General features: G+C 51.5%; 1 protein-coding gene across 2 annotated transcripts in view; it reads left to right on the top strand.

The window, feature by feature from the left end:
- Positions 1–16,392, top strand: part of GMEB2 (glucocorticoid modulatory element binding protein 2) — a 40,527-nt gene that overhangs the window by 13,219 nt on the left and 10,916 nt on the right. The window contains exons 3-5 of one of the 2 annotated variants that reach the window (XM_035302929.3): positions 8,641–8,738; positions 10,503–10,625; positions 15,786–15,889. In XM_035302929.3, the coding sequence (XP_035158820.1) occupies positions 10,503–10,625; positions 15,786–15,889 (227 nt within the window). In that variant the 5' untranslated portion in view covers positions 8,641–8,738. Of the gene's footprint in view, positions 1–8,640; positions 8,739–10,497; positions 10,626–15,785; positions 15,890–16,392 lie in introns of both variants that reach the window. The other variant, XM_035302928.3, reaches the window with a different exon arrangement.

Raw genomic sequence — 16,392 nt, 5'->3', positions numbered from 1 at the left:
GCTGCATGTGGGGTCACACTAGTCAGGTGTGTTTTCCTTTTTTTTTTTTTTTTTTTTTGAGACCAAGTCTCTCTCTGTCACATAGGCTGGAGTGCAGTGGCTTGATCTCAGGTCACTGCAGCAGCTTCCGCCTACTGGTTTCAAGTAAATCTCCTGCCTCAGCCTCCTGAGTAGCTGGGATTACAGGCGTCCACCCCCATGTCTGGCTAAATTTTGTGTGTTTAATAGACAGGATTTCACCATATTGGCCATGCTGGTCTCAAACTCCTGACCTCAGGTAATCCATCCACCTCGGTGTGAGCCACCTTGCCCGGCTGACACTGGTCATTTCTTTCTTTCTTTTTTTTTTTGAGACGGAGTTTCGCTCTTGTTACCCAGGCTGGAGTGCAATGGCGCGATCTCGGCTCACCGCAACCTCCGCCTCCTGAGTTCAGGCAATTCTCCTGCCTCAGCCTCCTGAGTAGCTGGGATTACAGGCACGCGCCACCATGCCCAGCTAATTTTTTGTATTTTTAGTAGAGACGGGGTTTCACCATGTTGACCAGGATGGTCTCGATCTGTTGACCTCGTGATCCACCCACCTCGGCCTCCCAAAGTGCTGGGATTACAGGCGTGAGCCACCGCGCCCGGCTGACACTGGTCATTTCTTAAGATTTTTGTGTCTGGGCTGGTGCTGCTGGGCCTTGCTGGGGAGGGGGAGGTCCAGGCTGGACTCACTGGCATATCCGGGCATTGGTGGGCTGGCTGAGGCTCTGCCAGGACACCTGCCTGGGTGTGCTTAGTAGGAGGAGAGCCATGGTCCCCGTAGGGCCTCGTCACAGCGTCTTGGTCAAAGTTTGTCAAAGGTTGGCCCAAAGTCAAGTGGAAGGGGGGGTGGGAAATAGCCCCCGGTCTTGATGGAGGGAGCCATAAAGGACCAGAGGGCTTTTTTCAATCTTTTCCTTTGCCAGGATGCCAAGGTGCTGCCCTCATGGGACAGTCACGTATGGAGCAGCAGAGAGGCTGCATGCCCCTTCTCCTGAGAAGAGGGCATGGCTGAGGCAGGGCTGTCTTGAAGGACTTAAAGATCCTCTTCTTTCTTGTGGAGAATTATAGCTGTTATTCTACCAGCTGGAAGTTGAGATTTCCTCTTGCTACCTGTTTTTTTTAAAAGACGGGGGAGTAGAAGCTAGTTAACAACTTGGTGGGTGCTGATTCCTCTCCCAGTTGAATATTTTGGGGGGACCTTGGGAGTGCTCCTTACTTATGAAGCCTGGTGTGGCTGCCTTGCTCTCGGCCACCTTGTGGCAATGGCCATATGTTGGAGAGGATGGGCATCGGGTAGGTAGCCAGCCGCTTGCACAAACATTTACTTTAAGCCAAGTGGGCACTTTTCAGATGAAGTTTGAACTGCAAATGCCAGTTCATCCACATCTCACCTGAGCACTGTGGAAGGCTCTGTTGTCCTGCAGGGAGAGGATTCCCTCCTACAGTCTGTGTTCAGTGCAGCAGGCGGGTCTGCAGGTGCAACAGGGGCGCCTCTGAAGCTTGGGGTGGGGGCCTCACAGGGCCCCATCTGCACACCTCTTTGGCCCCACAGGCCATCTCTATGGCGAGTTCCTGGCTGTGTTTGCACATGGCCTGCGTGAGGTTTGCTGTGTGACTGTGACCCTGGCTTGTCAGGGGCTCCCCTGCCTCCCTCCCTCCCACTCTTGGGGCTGGGTCCTGGCCAGCAGTCGTGTGAAGGGCATGTGATCCTGTTCTGTCATCCTCTCCACCATCCAGAGTTCTGACTCGGGAGGTTGGCGTCCTCTTTGGAGTTCAGGCACCGTCCTCAGTGCTGTGCTGTTCCCGGTTTGTCTTCTTCACATGGGAGTCGTTCTTAATATGTCCCAGAGACCGGACTCCATCTTTTTAATTTTAATCAACTCATTTCTCACACGGTTATGTGAGGTGAAATATAACTTTGAGAACTAGAGAGTGGTGAATTCTCTGGGCAGAATTTATTCTTCAGGAGCTCCAGAGCAGAGATCACAAGTGAGCAGGAGGAACAGAGCAATGGCTCTACTCCCCTCCCTGGGGTTTGCGTGTGCCTGAGCTCGGGGACTGGCTCTGAGCTCCGCCAGTTCAGGCCTTCCAGGAAGCAGATGCCAGGGCTGACTGGGAGAAGGCTGGGTGGAGGCTGTGCTCCAGCTCTGACCACGAGAGGGGCCGGGTAGGCAGACCTCAGGTGCAGCAGGAAAGGGGCCACCTGGGTAGACATGGCTTAGTGAGGTGCTGTGTTCAAGGCCAGGCCCATGGCCCTGCAGCCCCTTCTCCCTGCCATCTTGCAAAGCCCATTCTCCTTCCAACGCCTCCAAGCTGAGCCTTTGCATTCACAGCCTCCTATTCCCTCATCCCCAGCCTCTTAGTGCCCCCCGCCCTGTCTTCTCCAGGGGGATGTGGCAGAACTGTTGCTATTTTTCAGCCACAAGTGGATGTGCATGCCACATTCTGTACTGTCAGCTGCCCTTGCTGTTTCCTGAGGCCTGTCACGGCTTCCTCCTGGGACCTTGCTGTCTCTGCTGCTACTTGGACGGTCAGGCTGCCTCTTCTCACAGGGGATCCCTTGCTCACCCAAGGCTTGGACAACAATTCCTACATCTGGGCTAGCTGTCTCTTTGCTGAACTTCAGACCCCCTCTGAAAGATACAGACTGGGGCCTTCACAGAGCAGAACACTGCAGGCTGCAAGAAGGAAGCAGCGATGGCCTTCACAGCAGCAGTGGCCGTCAAGGCCTGTGGAGCAGGGGAGTCATGGGTGTGGTGCCTCAAACCGGAAATCCCAGAACTTCAGGAGGCTGAGATGGGTCGTTCACTTGAAGCCAGGAGTTCAAGACCAGCCTGGGCAACAAAATGAGACCTACAAAAAAATACAGAAAAAAATTAGCTGGGCGTGGTGGCATGTGCCTGTGGTCCCAGCTACTCAGGAGGCCAAGGTGGGAGAATTACTAAGAGCCCAGGAGGCCAAGGGCTAAATCCCGAGTGGTGATTTAGCCACTGCACAGGGGAGACGAGACTGAAAAAGAAAAAAAGCCAGACTGAAAAGCGGGCATGGCCTATGCTTTTATTTATATAACATTCAAAAGCAGCAAACCTAGTTGGCCAGTGGCTGCCCTTGGAGGGAGATCCCAGAGGGGCCAACAGAGGAGGGACGGCTGTGGGCATCTACATAGGTGCTCAGCGCACTTCCCTGAGGGCCTTCTGGCGCCTGAGCACTTCTGTGTGCAGGTTACACTTGGGCCAAGATGACACCAGACACCAGCTGGTGTCCCACAGTCAACCCAGATTCTTCCTGTCCTGTGCAGCTCTGCTCATTATCTTCCAAGCCTGCAGGCGAGCCAGCAGGTCTCCAGGTGCCTCCCCGTCCAGGGTTGCTGTCTCCTTGACCCTTGGTCCCCTCTGTTGGCTTCTCACCCAAGTCCTTTCTCAAACTCTGGGCTCAAGCAATCCTCCCGCCTCAGCCTACTGAGTAACTCAGACCACAGGCTTCTGCCAGTGCACTTAGCTCCCTGGCCTCCTGTCTTAGCCTCACTTCCTGCCCCTAAAATCTGTGGTCCACTCCAGTGTTCTTTCTTTTTTTGAGAGAGAGTCTCCTCTGTCGCCTAGGCTGGAGTGCAATGGTGAGATCTCAGCTCACTGCAGCCTCTGCCTCCTGGGTTCAGGAGATTCTCCTGCCTCAGCCTCCCAAGTAGCTGGGACTACAGGCATGTGTCACCACACCTGGCTAATTTTGTTTTGTATTTTTAGTAGAGATGGGGTTTCACTGGGTTAGGCAGATTGGTCTTGATCTGACCTTGTGATCTGCCCACCTCAGCCTCCTAAAATGTTGAGATTACAGGTGTGAGTCACCGTGCCCGGTCTCTTTTTTTTTTTTTAATTTTCATTTTGAGATGAAGTCTCGGCCTGTCACCCAAGCTGGAGTGCAGTGGTGCAATCTTGGCTCACTGCAACCTCCGCCCTCCAGGTTCAAGCGATTCTCCTACCTTAGCCTGTAAGTAGCTGGGATTACAGGCATCTACCACCACACCTGGCTATTTTTTGTATTTTTAGTAGAGTTGGGGTTTTACCATGTTGGTCAGGCTGGTCTTGAACCCCTGACCTCAAGTGATCCACCTGCCTCGGCATCCCAAAGTCCTGGAATTACAGGCTTGAGCCACCACGCCCAGCCACTCCGGTGTTCTTTATAAGAACACAAATCTGACCATATCAATCCTCTGTTTAATGATCCAAAGGGTGTGGCAGGGTGCCGGGGCTCCCGCCTGTAATCCCTGCACTTTGGGAGGCTGGGGCAGGAGGGTCACTTGAGCCTGGGAATTCAAGACCAGTTTGGGCAATGTAGTGAAACCTCATCTCTACTAAAAATAAAAAAAATTAGCCAGGTACGGTGGCGTGTGCTTGTAGTCCCGGCTACTCACGGGGCCTAGGCAGGAGGCTCACTGGAAGCTCTGCAGTGAACTGTGATTGCCCCACTATACTCCAGCCTTGGCAACGGGAGTGAGACCCTGTCTCAAAAAAAAAAAAAAAAAAGGATCCAAAGGGCTCCCTGACTTCCCTTGACCTTTAGCCTGCAATGAGGCTCTGCCTGCAGGCACATCCTGCCCCACAGGAGAAAGGCCCTGGGAGCCCCTGGCGCCCTGCTCTCAGCCTGTGCAAGCCACCCCCACGCCCAGCTCCTGGCTCTCGGCATTTCCAGGTTCAGCTCAAGAGTCACCTCCCCAGAGCTGGCTTCCCCCAGAACAGGTGTTCCCCTTGGCTCCCACTGCTTTGGCCGGTGTCCCTGTTTCTCCAGGTTGTGAGTGAGCGATGGGAATTCAAGGCTGTGCACCCCAGATGCCAGTCCTGAGATATGGGCACCATCAGGCCTCTATGAATGGGGCACCTGTGCTGTGCTGAGACTGAGGCATGGGGTCTTGAAGGCAAGAGAACAGGGAGGGCGCCCATGAGCCCTCCCGAGGCCAAGTGTATTTTTTTGTTTGTTTGTTTTTTGAGATGGAGTCTTGCTCTGTTGCCCAGGCTGGAGTGCAGTGGTGCAGTCTTGGCTCACTGCAGCCTCCACCTCCCGGGTTCAAGCAGTTCTCCTGTCTCAGCTTCCAAGTAGCTGCGACTACAGGCGTCTCCCCAATGCCTGGCTAGTTTTTGTATTTTTAGTTGAGACGGGGTTTTACCATGTTGGCCAGGCTGGTCTCAAACTCCTGACCTCAGGTGATCCGCCCACCTCGGCCTCCCAGAGTGCTGCGATTACAGGTGTGAGCCATCTTGCCCGGCCCTTGAGTGTGTTTTTAAGCAAACTTCTGGAAGTTTAGAAGTACACACATTATACAGTTGGCTGTTATGAGGTGCACAGCTGGGAGACCCACCCAGACCTCTCCCAGCTTGTCCACATCGACTCCCCTGAGGCAGCTGCTCTCACAGGTTCCAGAAACTGGAGATTGGTTCCCTGTTTCAGAAAACCCTCATGCAAGTGTGAGAACACCGTGTCTGCAGGATTAATTTCTAGAAATGGAGGTGTGGGTCAGAAGGCATGTTTCTAGGCTGTGGGTGGGCTTTCATTGAGGACAGCGTTGGAATCCTGCTTCCCACACTGGCACCACCATGCCGAGACCCTCCCCTCCACATGATGGCCCTGGTTCCTTCCCATGGGCTGTCTGTCCAGGGGAAAGTGTCATCCACGCTGAGACCCTCCCCTCCGTGTGGTGGCCCTGGTTCCTTCCCATGGGCTCTCTGTCTAGGGGAAAGTGTCATCCACGCTGAGACCCTCCCCTGGTTCTTTCCTGTGGGCTCTCTGTCTGGGGGAAAGTGGCATCCATGCCAAGGCTCTCCCCTCTGTGTGGTGGCGCTGGTTCTTTCCTGTGGGCTGTCTGTCTAGGGGAAAGTGTCATCCACGCTGAGACTCTCCCCTCCGCATGGTGGCGCTGGTTCTTTCCTGTGGGCTGTCTGTCTGGGGGAAAGTGACATCCATGCCAAGGCTCTCCCCTCCACATGGTGGCGCTGGTTCTTTCCCGTGGGCTGTCTGTCTAGGGAAAGTGGCATCAACGCCAAGGCTCTCCCCTCCGTGTGGTGGCGCTGGTTCTTTCCCGTGGGCTGGCTGTCTGGGGAAAGTGGCATCCACGCCAAGACTCTCCCCTCCACATGGTGGCGCTGGTTCTTTCCCGTGGGCTGGCTGGCTGGGGGAAGTGGCATCCACGCCAAGACTCTCCCCTCCGTGTGGTGGCGCTGGTTCTTTCCTGTGGGCTGTCTGTCTGGGGGAAAGTGTCATCCACTCTGAGACTCTCCCTTTCGCCTGGTAGTGCTGGTTCTTTCCCGTGGGCTGTCTGTCTGCAGAAAGTGGCATCCATGCTGAGACTCTCCTCTCCGTTTGGTGGCGCTGGTTCTTTCCTGTGGGCTGTCTGTCTGGGGAAAGTGGCATCCATGCCGAGACCCTCCCCTCTGCGTGGTGGTGCTGGTTCTTTTCTGTGGTCTGTCTGTCTGGGGGAAAGTGGCATCCACGTGAGACTCTGGTTCTTTCCTGTGGTCTGTCTGGGGAAAGTGTCATCCACGCCGAGACTCTCCCTTCCGCATGGTGGCCCTGGTTCTTTCCCGTGGGCTGTCTGTCTGGGGAAAGTGGCATTTCATGCTGTTTCTGTTCTCATTCCTTGTGAGTGTCTTTCTAGGGCTTCTCCAGAGCCTCTGTTTGTGGCCTCTCCATTGCCCTGTCATGCTGTGACATTGGTCTGTGGGACCTCTTTGTCATATCAGGAAATTAGCAGTTTGTTGTCCTTATGTTTTAAGCATTTTACCACCAAGTTTTTTTTCTTTTCTTAAAAACCTGTGGCTGGGCTTGGTGGCTTATGCCTGTAATCCCAGCACTTTGGGAGGCTGAGGCGAATGATTCATGAGGTCAGGAGTTCGAGACCAGCCTGGCCAACATGGTGAAACCCCATCTCTACAAAAAAAAAAAAATTGTTAGTGGTGTTAGTTTTTTGTAGCACTGAAAGTGTTTATTTTTATTTTTAAAGGCAAAGTTGTCTTTTTTTATTTCTTGGTTTTGTATTGTATGAGAAAACCCTTTGTCACTTAGAAACTAGTAAAAAACCCTTTTTTTCCTTCTAATACTTTGATGGGTTCATCTTTACTTTTTTTTTTTTAAAGATGGGGTTTCACCATGATGGCCAGGCTGGTCTTGAACTCCTGACCTCAGGTGATCCACCCACCTCGGCCTCCTAAAGTGCTAGGATTACAGGTGTGAGCCACCGCGCCTGGCTACCTTTACATTTTTATTTGTCTACAATTTATTTTGTTATGAGGTTGGGCCATGGTGGTTTTTCTTCTAAAATTGTATATTTTCTGATAGTTTCTATAGCCGTATGAAGTGATTATCATGGAAATTAAATATTTTATTAAAGACAGAAATGGAAGTGCAGAATCTCTACTGGAGCACTTGATGCCTCCACGAATCTTTCTGGTTTCACCTCTGTTTTTTAATTTTTATTTTTTGAGACAGTCTCTCACTGTGTCACCAGGCTGGAGTGCAGTGGTGTGATCTCAGCTCACTGCAGCCTCTGCTTCCTGGGTTCAAGCGATTCTCCTTTTGTGGCCTCCTAAGTAGGTGGGATTACAGGTGTGCACCACCATGCCCGGCTCATTTTTGTATTTTGCGTAGAGACTGGGTTTCACCATGTTGGCCAGGCAGGTCTTGAACTCCTGACCACAAGTGATTCGCCCATCTTGGCCTCCCAAAGTGCTGGAATTACAGGCGTGAACCACCGCGCCTGGCCTCACCTGCTGGTTTTACCTCCTAGGTGCCATGTGCTGTTCTGGGTGCTCCCCACTGTAAACCAAACAGAAAATGTGTGTTCCTGAGGCCAGCTTGGCGCCCATCAGCGCTCAGTTCTCAGACCTACGCAGCCTCTGCCATTTCTTTTCTTTTTTCTTTTTGGCAGAGTCTTGCTCTGTCGCTCAGACTAGAGTGCAGTGGCTCAATCCCCACTCACTACAGCCTCTGCCTCCCAGGTTCAAATGATTCTCCTGCCTCAGTCTCCTGAGTAGCTGGGATTACAGGCTCGAGCCACCACCCAGCTAATTTTTATATTTTTAGTAGAGATGTGGTTTTACCATGCTGGTCAGGCTGGTCTCAAACTTCTAACCTCAGGTGATCCTCCTGCCTTGACCTCCCAAAGTGCTGGGATTACAGGCGTGAGCCACCGCACTGGCCTTTTTTTTTTGAGATGGAGTCTAGCTCCATCACCCAGGCTGGAGTGCAGTGGTGTGATCTTGGCTCACTGTAAGCTCCGCCTCCTGGGTTCAAGCGATTCTCCCATCCCAGCTTCAACAGTACCACCATGTCCAGCTAAATTTTATATGTTTTTTTTTTTTTTTTTTTTTTTAGTAGAGACAGGGTGGCTGGGCTGTCTCTACCATGTTGGCTGGGCTGGTCTTGAACTCCTGATCTCAAGTGATCCACCCACCTCAGCCTCCCAAAGTTCTGGTATTACAGGTGTGAGCCACCGCACCCGGCCTCTTCCATTTCTGAATGAAATGAGAAAAGTGTAACAGGTCAACCAAGTGCTGTCAGGAAGAAAGTGCCCTGCAGGTTATGCCTCCAGGATCTTGAGGTTCTTCTCTCTTTCCTTCACTTCACCAGGGCTGACCTGACAGAAGATAACATGGAGACAGAAAATGCAGCGGCGGCAGCTGCCGCTGCCTTTACAGCCTCCTCCCAGCTCAAGGAAGCCGTGTTAGGTAGGAAGCCACCCTGGGTGGGAAGCCTGCCTTCTTGCCGCAGCTGGGAAGGGACAGTCCTGCACTCAAAATGGGGAATAGCCAGAGATATACAAGGTCTTCGTTCGGCTGATTCCCAAGCTGTGTGCCCTTAGGAGTGAGGACCAGGCCCCAGAGCCCCCCACGGGTGGGGCCTGCCATATGTTTCTAGTGACAGCCCTTGGCTAATAAATAGAAGAGCAAAGTCACTTAGCCCCAGGTTTGCAGCTCTCTCCTCTTTTGGATTTTGTTTTCTTCTGTTTCAGTACCATTGTTTTCTTGTATCTGTTTATTACAACTATCAGTGAATGGTAGTAAAAAGAAATTTTTTTTTTTTTTTCCAATCAGTTTGAGCTTATGAGGTTGCTCAGGTTAGCCTTGAACTGATGACCTCGCCTTCGCGAGCGCCATGACCTCTGGCGGGAGCCACTTTGGACCCCCGAAGAAATTTTTTTTTGAGACAGGGTCTTGGTCTGTTGCCCCGACTAGAGCACAGTGGCATGATCAGTGGGCACTGCAGCCTTGACCTTCTAGGCTCAGATGATCCTCCTGCCTCGGCCTCCTGAGTAGCTGGGACTACAGGCATCTGCCACCATGCCCAGCTAATTAAAAAACACTTTTTTTTAAGAAATAGAGTCACACTGTTGCTCAGGCTGGTCTCAAACTCCTGGCCTCACATGATTCTTTAGCCTCAGCCTCCCAAAGTATTGGGATTACAGGTGTGAGCCACTAAGCCTGGCCAGTAAAAATTCTGGTTCTTTTTTTTTTTTTTTTTTTTTGAGAGGGAGTCTCACTCTGTTGCTCAGTGGCATGATCTCGGCTCACTGCAAGCTCTGTCCCCCCACCCCAGGTTCAAGCGATTCTGCTGCCTCAGCTTCCCAAGTAGCTGGGATTACAGGTGCATGCCACCACACCCAGCTCATCTTTGTGTTTTTAGTAGAGATGGGGTTTTGCCATGTTGGCCAGCCTGTTCTCAAACTACTGACCTTGGGTGATTCATCCACCTGGGCCTCCCAAAGTGCTGGGATTACAGGCATGAGCCACCTCGCCTGGCCCCGTAAAAATTTTTTATCTCACTCTTTTTTTTTTGAGATGGAGTTTTGCTGTTGTTACCCAGACTGGAGTGCAATGGCACAATCTCGGCTCACCGCAACTTCCGCCTCCTGGGTTCAAGCAATTCTCCGGCCTCAGCTTCCCGAGTAGCTGGGACTACAGGCACGCACCACCATGCCCAGCTAATTTTGTATTTTTAGTAGAGACAGGGTTTCACCTTGTTGACCAGGATGGTCTTGATCTCTTGACCTCGTGATCCACCTGCTTCAGCCTCCCAAAGTGCTGGGATTATAAGCATGAGCCACCACGCCTGGCCTCTGACACTCTTAATATTTTTCTTTTGCCTGAGATTACAGGCCCTGAACCTTTAAAACCTTAGGTTTCCCTAGAATTGTTTAAATTAAAGTTTGATTATATTTTCTTAAGTGGCTCTTCAGTTTAACCATAGTTTAATGGAATTCTGTTAATGTAACTATATTTAAATCGTTTAGTGAGTTTAACCCTGAAACTCAAAATAACAGGGCACCGATGAGCATGCCCTGCCTACCTTGGCTGTCTCAGGCCTTCCTGGATTTTAATTTTTGGTTTACAGGTTGGTAGCTGTTTTCTGCATTTTCAGGAAATGCTTTGGAGAGGTTGTAACTGATTTTCTGTTTTTACCCTTTCCTGTCAATGCGCCTGTGAGAAGTGAAGATGGCTGAAGAGGGGGAGAACTTGGAGGCTGAGATTGTTTACCCCATCACCTGTGGGGACAGCAGAGCCAACCTCATCTGGAGGAAGTTTGTGTGTCCTGGCATCAATGTGAAATGTGTTCAGGTGAGCACAGGCTGCGTTCAGGGCCCGGGAGAGAGGGCTCATGGCATCTATGCCTGCTCTGGGGGTGCAGCTGTGCCAAATACATCCTGAGGCAGGGTCTCCAGGGCTGGGGGGAGTGTAGAAGGTGCGGGAAGAACCTTCAGGAAGAGGAACTCGCTGTGTGGCCGCAGTGTGCTGTGGCAGGGAAGCTGGGAGGCCCTCCTGGGCAAGGAGCTTTACCCAGCAGATCCAATGAGATCTGCTCCAGAAAAGCTCCCTTCTTGGTAAGGAGCAGGACAAGAGGGAAGGTCTTCTCTTTCTGGCAACATTGACAGGTGAGATACCAGGCTCACCTGTGCTGGAACAGCTGAAAATGCCAGGGAAGATACTTTCATAAAGCATCTTGTAGATGCTGCCTCACACTGGCTAAGAAAGAGGAAGTACTGAGGCCTGGGAACCTAATAGTGACAGAATTGAGAGACAGATGGGGTGCTGTGTCCAGCTTTTGCCCTGAGAGCCTTGACCTGAGCTTGGTTTTCTCAGCCTTGCAGGGCTAGAAATCAGAAGACAAAGCCCAGGACCTCCTCGAGGTGTGTGTGCTGGGTGGGAGGTGGGGACTGTCCCCTCCAAAGCTGGCACCTCCCAGGGTGAATCCACCACATACTCCCTTACCTCCTGTCCCCGGCACCCACACTGATAAGGGGTAAATCCACTCACACTTCCTCTCCCCGGCATCGGGACTTCCGCATCTCCTGTCCCAGGCACTGGGAAGGGAACACCCTCTGTAGGATTCATAGGTGGCCTTATTTGTCTGAAGGCCTCAAGCTGAGAGTTTAGTTATCAGTACCTCCCAGATTCCCCAAGGAATCTGACAGAATTCCTGGGGGAACTGGAATCTGACAGAAGCAAACAAAAAATACTTTTTGGAAGAATTCACCTTTATCTCAGGTTTCAAGTAATTTCTGTGGAATCCTGGACACATAAGAAGCAGTGCTCCTGGAGCACGCACAGAAGCTGCAGGCAGCAGAGTTGGCCTTGCAGCAGCTCAGCTGTTGGGGTTTTAAAGCTTAGAAGATAAAATTGTTAATATTTAGTAATTTATTTTAAGAAATAAAAAAGGCTGGGTACCATGGCTTACACCTAACCCTAACGCTTTGGGTTGCTGAGGCAGGAGGATTGCTTGAGCCCAGGAGTTCAAGAGCAGCCTGAGTAACATAGTAAGACCCTAGTCTCTACTTAAATTAAAAAAAAAAAAAAAAAGAAAGAGGCCGGGTGTGGTGATCATGCCTGTAATTGGGAGGCTGAGGCAGGCGGATCACGAGGTCAGGAGTTCGAGACCATCCTGGCCAACATAGTGAACACTGTCTCTACTAAAAGTGCAAAAAAAATGAGCTGGGTGTTGTGGTGGGTGCCTGTAATCCCAGCTACTTGGGAAGCTGAGGCAAGAGAATTGCTTGAACCCAGGAAGTGGAGGTTGCAGTGAGCCAACATCATGGCACTCTAGCCTGGGTGAAAGAGCAAGACTCCATCTCAAAAAAAAAAAAAAGAAATCTATGTATTCAGGAACCATGAGAGTCTAACACATCTATTAGAGTTCTGGAAGGAGGAGAGAGGCTGAGAGCTTTCATAACTGAGGACAGAGCTGTCCACAGTGAGTGGGAGGGCACTGACAGACCCCAGCCTGCATGAAGACTCCACTGCCTACGTTCAAGTGATCGTCATGAGTCATCACTCAAGTAAAATAAGACTTGCAAGTCCACACCTTTCTTTTCTTTTTTTTTTGAGACGGAGTTTCGCTCTTGTTACCCAGGCTGGAGTGCAATGGCGTGATCTCAGCTCACTGCAACCTCTGCCTCCTGGGTTCAGGCAATTCTCCTGCCTCAGCCTCCTGAGTAGCTGGGATTACAGGCATGCGCCACCATGCCCAGCTAATTTTTTGTATTTTTAGTAGAGACGGGGTTTCATGTTGACCAGGATGGTCTCGATCTGTTGACCTCGTGACCCGCCCGCCTTGGCCTCCCAAGGTGCTGGGATTACAGGCTTGAGCCACCACGCCCAGCCGACACCTTTCTTAATATATTTAATGGTATTTATTTATGTTAAATAAATACATAGAGAAAAATAATGCTCTTAGGATACCAGCTAACAAGTTTGGGAGGAATGATGGGTCAGAGTCGTAAGCAGGTTTCAGGGCACCCCAGTAAGCCATGCAGCCATTACAGAGGGAAGTCGTAGCTGTGGTGGGGAAGCTGGCAGATGCCTCCGTAACTCAGCGATCCATCTTCACATCAGCAGGCTCGGGATAGACCTACCCCTGGAGCCTCCTGATGGAGTGAGCAGGAGTTCCGTGGTGTTCTTCTGGCAGTTCATAGCATCCTCTATTCATGAGAAAGCAGACACACACGGAGAACAGCCTACACAGTACCTGACTCACAAGCTCCAGGAACATCAAGGCAAACTTACAGGCTGAGAAGCTGCTCTGTCTTTTTTTTTTTTTTTTTTTTGAGACAGAGTCTAACTCTGCCGCCCAGGTTGGAGTGCAGTGGCATGATCTTGGCTCACTGCAATATCTGCCTCCTGGATTCAAGTGATTCTTGTGTCTCAACCTCCTGAGTAGCTGGGACTATAGGTGCCCACCACCCTCCCTGGCTAATTTTTGTATTTTTAGTAGAGATGGGGTTTTGCCATGTTGGCCAGGTTGACCCCGAACTCCTAACCTCAGGTGACTTGCCTGCCTTGGCCTCCCAGAAAGCTGGGATTACAGGCATGAGCCACCACGCCTGGCCTGCTGCTCTGTCTTAATGGTGACAGTCACTGAAGAGCAAGGCAGTTGTATGGACCACAGTCTTGGGCTGGATCCTGCATCAGAAGAAAATGCGGGCCATGCGTGGTGGCTCACGCCTGTAATCCTAATACTCTGGGAGTCTTAGGTGGGCGGATCACCTCAGATCAGGAGTTCAAGACCAGGCCAGCCAATGTGGTGAAACCCCATCTTTATGAAAAATTAACTGGGCATGGTGGCATGTGCCTGTACTCCCAGCTACGCAGGAGGCTGAGGCAAGAGAATCCCTGAGGCTGGGAGTTGGAGGTTGCAGTGAGCCAAGATTGAACCACTGCACTCCAGCCTGGGCAACAGTGAGACTCCATCTCAAAAAAAAAACAAAACAAAAAACCCCACAATAATTTACAATAAAGGCTATCATGAGACAATTCATGAATTTGAATGTGGACAAGGGATTAGAGAATAATATATGAATGATAACTTCCTGATGTGAGTCGTTCTGTGGCTGTATGAGAGAACCTTGTTCTTAGGAAATGTACACAAGTGCTGAGGGCCCAGGGGCCCGCATCTTTGCCTCGATCTCAGTGGCTGCACATGCACAGCTCTAGCTGGGGGCAAGGGAGCAAGGGGCAGATGGGAGCAGCCAGTGGGTCTGGGAACGCACATTCGAGAGCTCCCGGACTATGCTGGCAATTCACCTGAGTTTGAAATTATATCAGAATTAGAAGTTGGAAACACAAAAGAAGTATACCATAGGTGACATCATAATGCAATTCCAGAATGACAGGGACAGAGAGGACTGTAAATCTAGCCAGAGAGGAGATACGGTTTACTCAGGAGCCAAGAATCCTGCCAGCCGTGAGCTCCTGAAAACAGCCCAGGAGCAGAAGTGGTGGTGCCAGAGCCTCACTGTGCAGAGAGTGCTGACACTGTGAGGTTGTCTTTAAAATTAAGCTGGAAAAAAGACATTTTCAGAAAAAAGCACCGGTTTGCCTCCAGCAGATCATGGCTGAAGGACGTTCTGAATGTGCATTTCAGGTGGAGACAAGGGGACTCCAGGTGGAAGTGGTGTGAGAAGGTGTGAAGAGTCGGGAGAAATGTGGGTGAATTTGACCAGTCCGCTCTGTTCAGCATCGATAGAGACGCCCCAGCAGGGCCTCAGAGATGAGAGCAGGGCCACATGGGTGTGGTCTGGAGGGTCAGGAGCAGGCTCTGTTAGCTCTGGGTTCTGGCAGCCCAGGTAAATGTGACACTTAAGCGCCTGGAGCCACTCAGGAGAGGACAGCATGTAGCTTCCTCACTGTGAGAGGAAAACCTGGACGAGAAGAATAACAGGAAAGGAGAGAGGCAGGCATAGGAGGGTAGGGGTGAGGCTGGCTGAGTCTAGGGCTCTAGAGAGGACCAGGCTCACTGAGTGCAGTTGAGTTTCCTATGTGTGAGCCAGGTGGGCAGAAGTGATGGCCGGAGACAGCCTCCGTCACAGCGGGTGCAGGCTTCCTGCCAGTCTCAGGCAGTGGCTGGAGGGGTCTTCTGGACTCCACCTGTCTGGGCTTCCAGTCTGGTCTCCCTGATTAGCTACACGAGGGAGAACTAGAGATTGGCTGGGCTCAGTGTTCTCATCTGCGGCATGGGGGTCATGCGTGGGTGTGCAGATGCTCAGAGATTGGGAACATCGCTTCTTTCAGCAAGCTGGACCTGAGCACAGCCCCAGGGTAGAGACGGCTCCTGTGCCTGGGTCCAGCTGCTGAGACCCCGTGACTCCTCCATCCCCAGCCTGCTTGTTTTCTAAGTAAATGCAGTTTTATTTCCACCCACTTTTTGGTTTCAGTAGTTGCTTGTGTAACAAGATTAAATAGAATATTTTACCTTTTCAGGTTCTTTGGGCTCCCACATGGGTGAAGTTGGCAAGCAGGAGGGTTCCCTGGCTTAGAAACAGATGTATGTGTGTGTCACAGTGAGAGCAGGTGCCGACGCTTGCTGTGTCGGGCAAGGTGGTATCAGGAGGGGCCTGAGGAAGGCATTGTTCACAGCTCAGTCCGTACTCTGGCATCTGTTGCCGTCTCGTATGCAATGATGTGTATTTAAAATACATTGCACGGAAGCAGTCTGCTTTGTCTGCCTAGAGGAAGAGAAGGCCACACACCTTCTGCCTGGTGTGGTCTAGCCCCAGGCACACAGCATCTCGGTCCCCTCAGGGCTGGACAATGCGGCCACACCCCACTGCAGCTACAGTGCCTATGGGGCATGTTCTTATTTCACCTGAATGCTCTGTAGAAGACCTGTGGTGGTCAGAGCTGTGCACTCTTCCCGCCATGCGCTCCTGACTCAGGGTTGGGTAGGAGAGGAGGGCAGCCTGTGTGGTGTCTTGGCCCTGACCCCCACGGCTGTGTCCCCCACAGTATGACGAGCACGTGATCAGCCCAAAGGAGTTTGTGCACCTGGCTGGGAAGTCCACCCTGAAGGACTGGAAGAGAGCCATCCGCATGAATGGCATCATGCTCAGGTGGGTGCTCTGCTGGGGTCAGCCTCTGGTGGAAGGGGCCCTGGCAGCTGCTGCTTTCTTGTAGGGTTTTGGGATTTTGAAGATGAGGCGTATTTTAGATGTGCTGAGTGCCGACAGCCTCCTGGGTGGCTGCACCTGCTCACACCCAAAACACTAAACTCGCCTCCCACACCCATACCAACAGGGCACTATCAGATTTTTAGGATTGTTTTGTCAGTATCATTTTAATTTCTATCAGTTCTTTACCTGAAGGCACTTGTGGCTGTTTCACTGTTAGAAAATAAAGGGTTGGCTGGGCACGGTGGCTCACACCTATAATCTCAGCACTTTAGGAGGCTGAGGCAGGAGGATCACTTGAGGCCAGGAGTTCGAGACCAGCCTGGGCAACATAATGAGACCTCATCTCTACTAAAAATTAAAAAATTATTTGGATTTAGTGGCATATGCCTGTGGTCACAGCTACTCAACAGGCTGAGATGGAAGAATCACTGGAGCCTGGAAGT

This window comes from Callithrix jacchus, chromosome 5 (genome assembly GCF_049354715.1).
Source record: "Callithrix jacchus isolate 240 chromosome 5, calJac240_pri, whole genome shotgun sequence".
Taxonomy (NCBI): Eukaryota; Metazoa; Chordata; class Mammalia; order Primates; family Cebidae; genus Callithrix; species Callithrix jacchus.
Note: the sequence above shows the minus strand (reverse complement) of the source record. Positions and strands in the feature narration are given on the sequence as shown.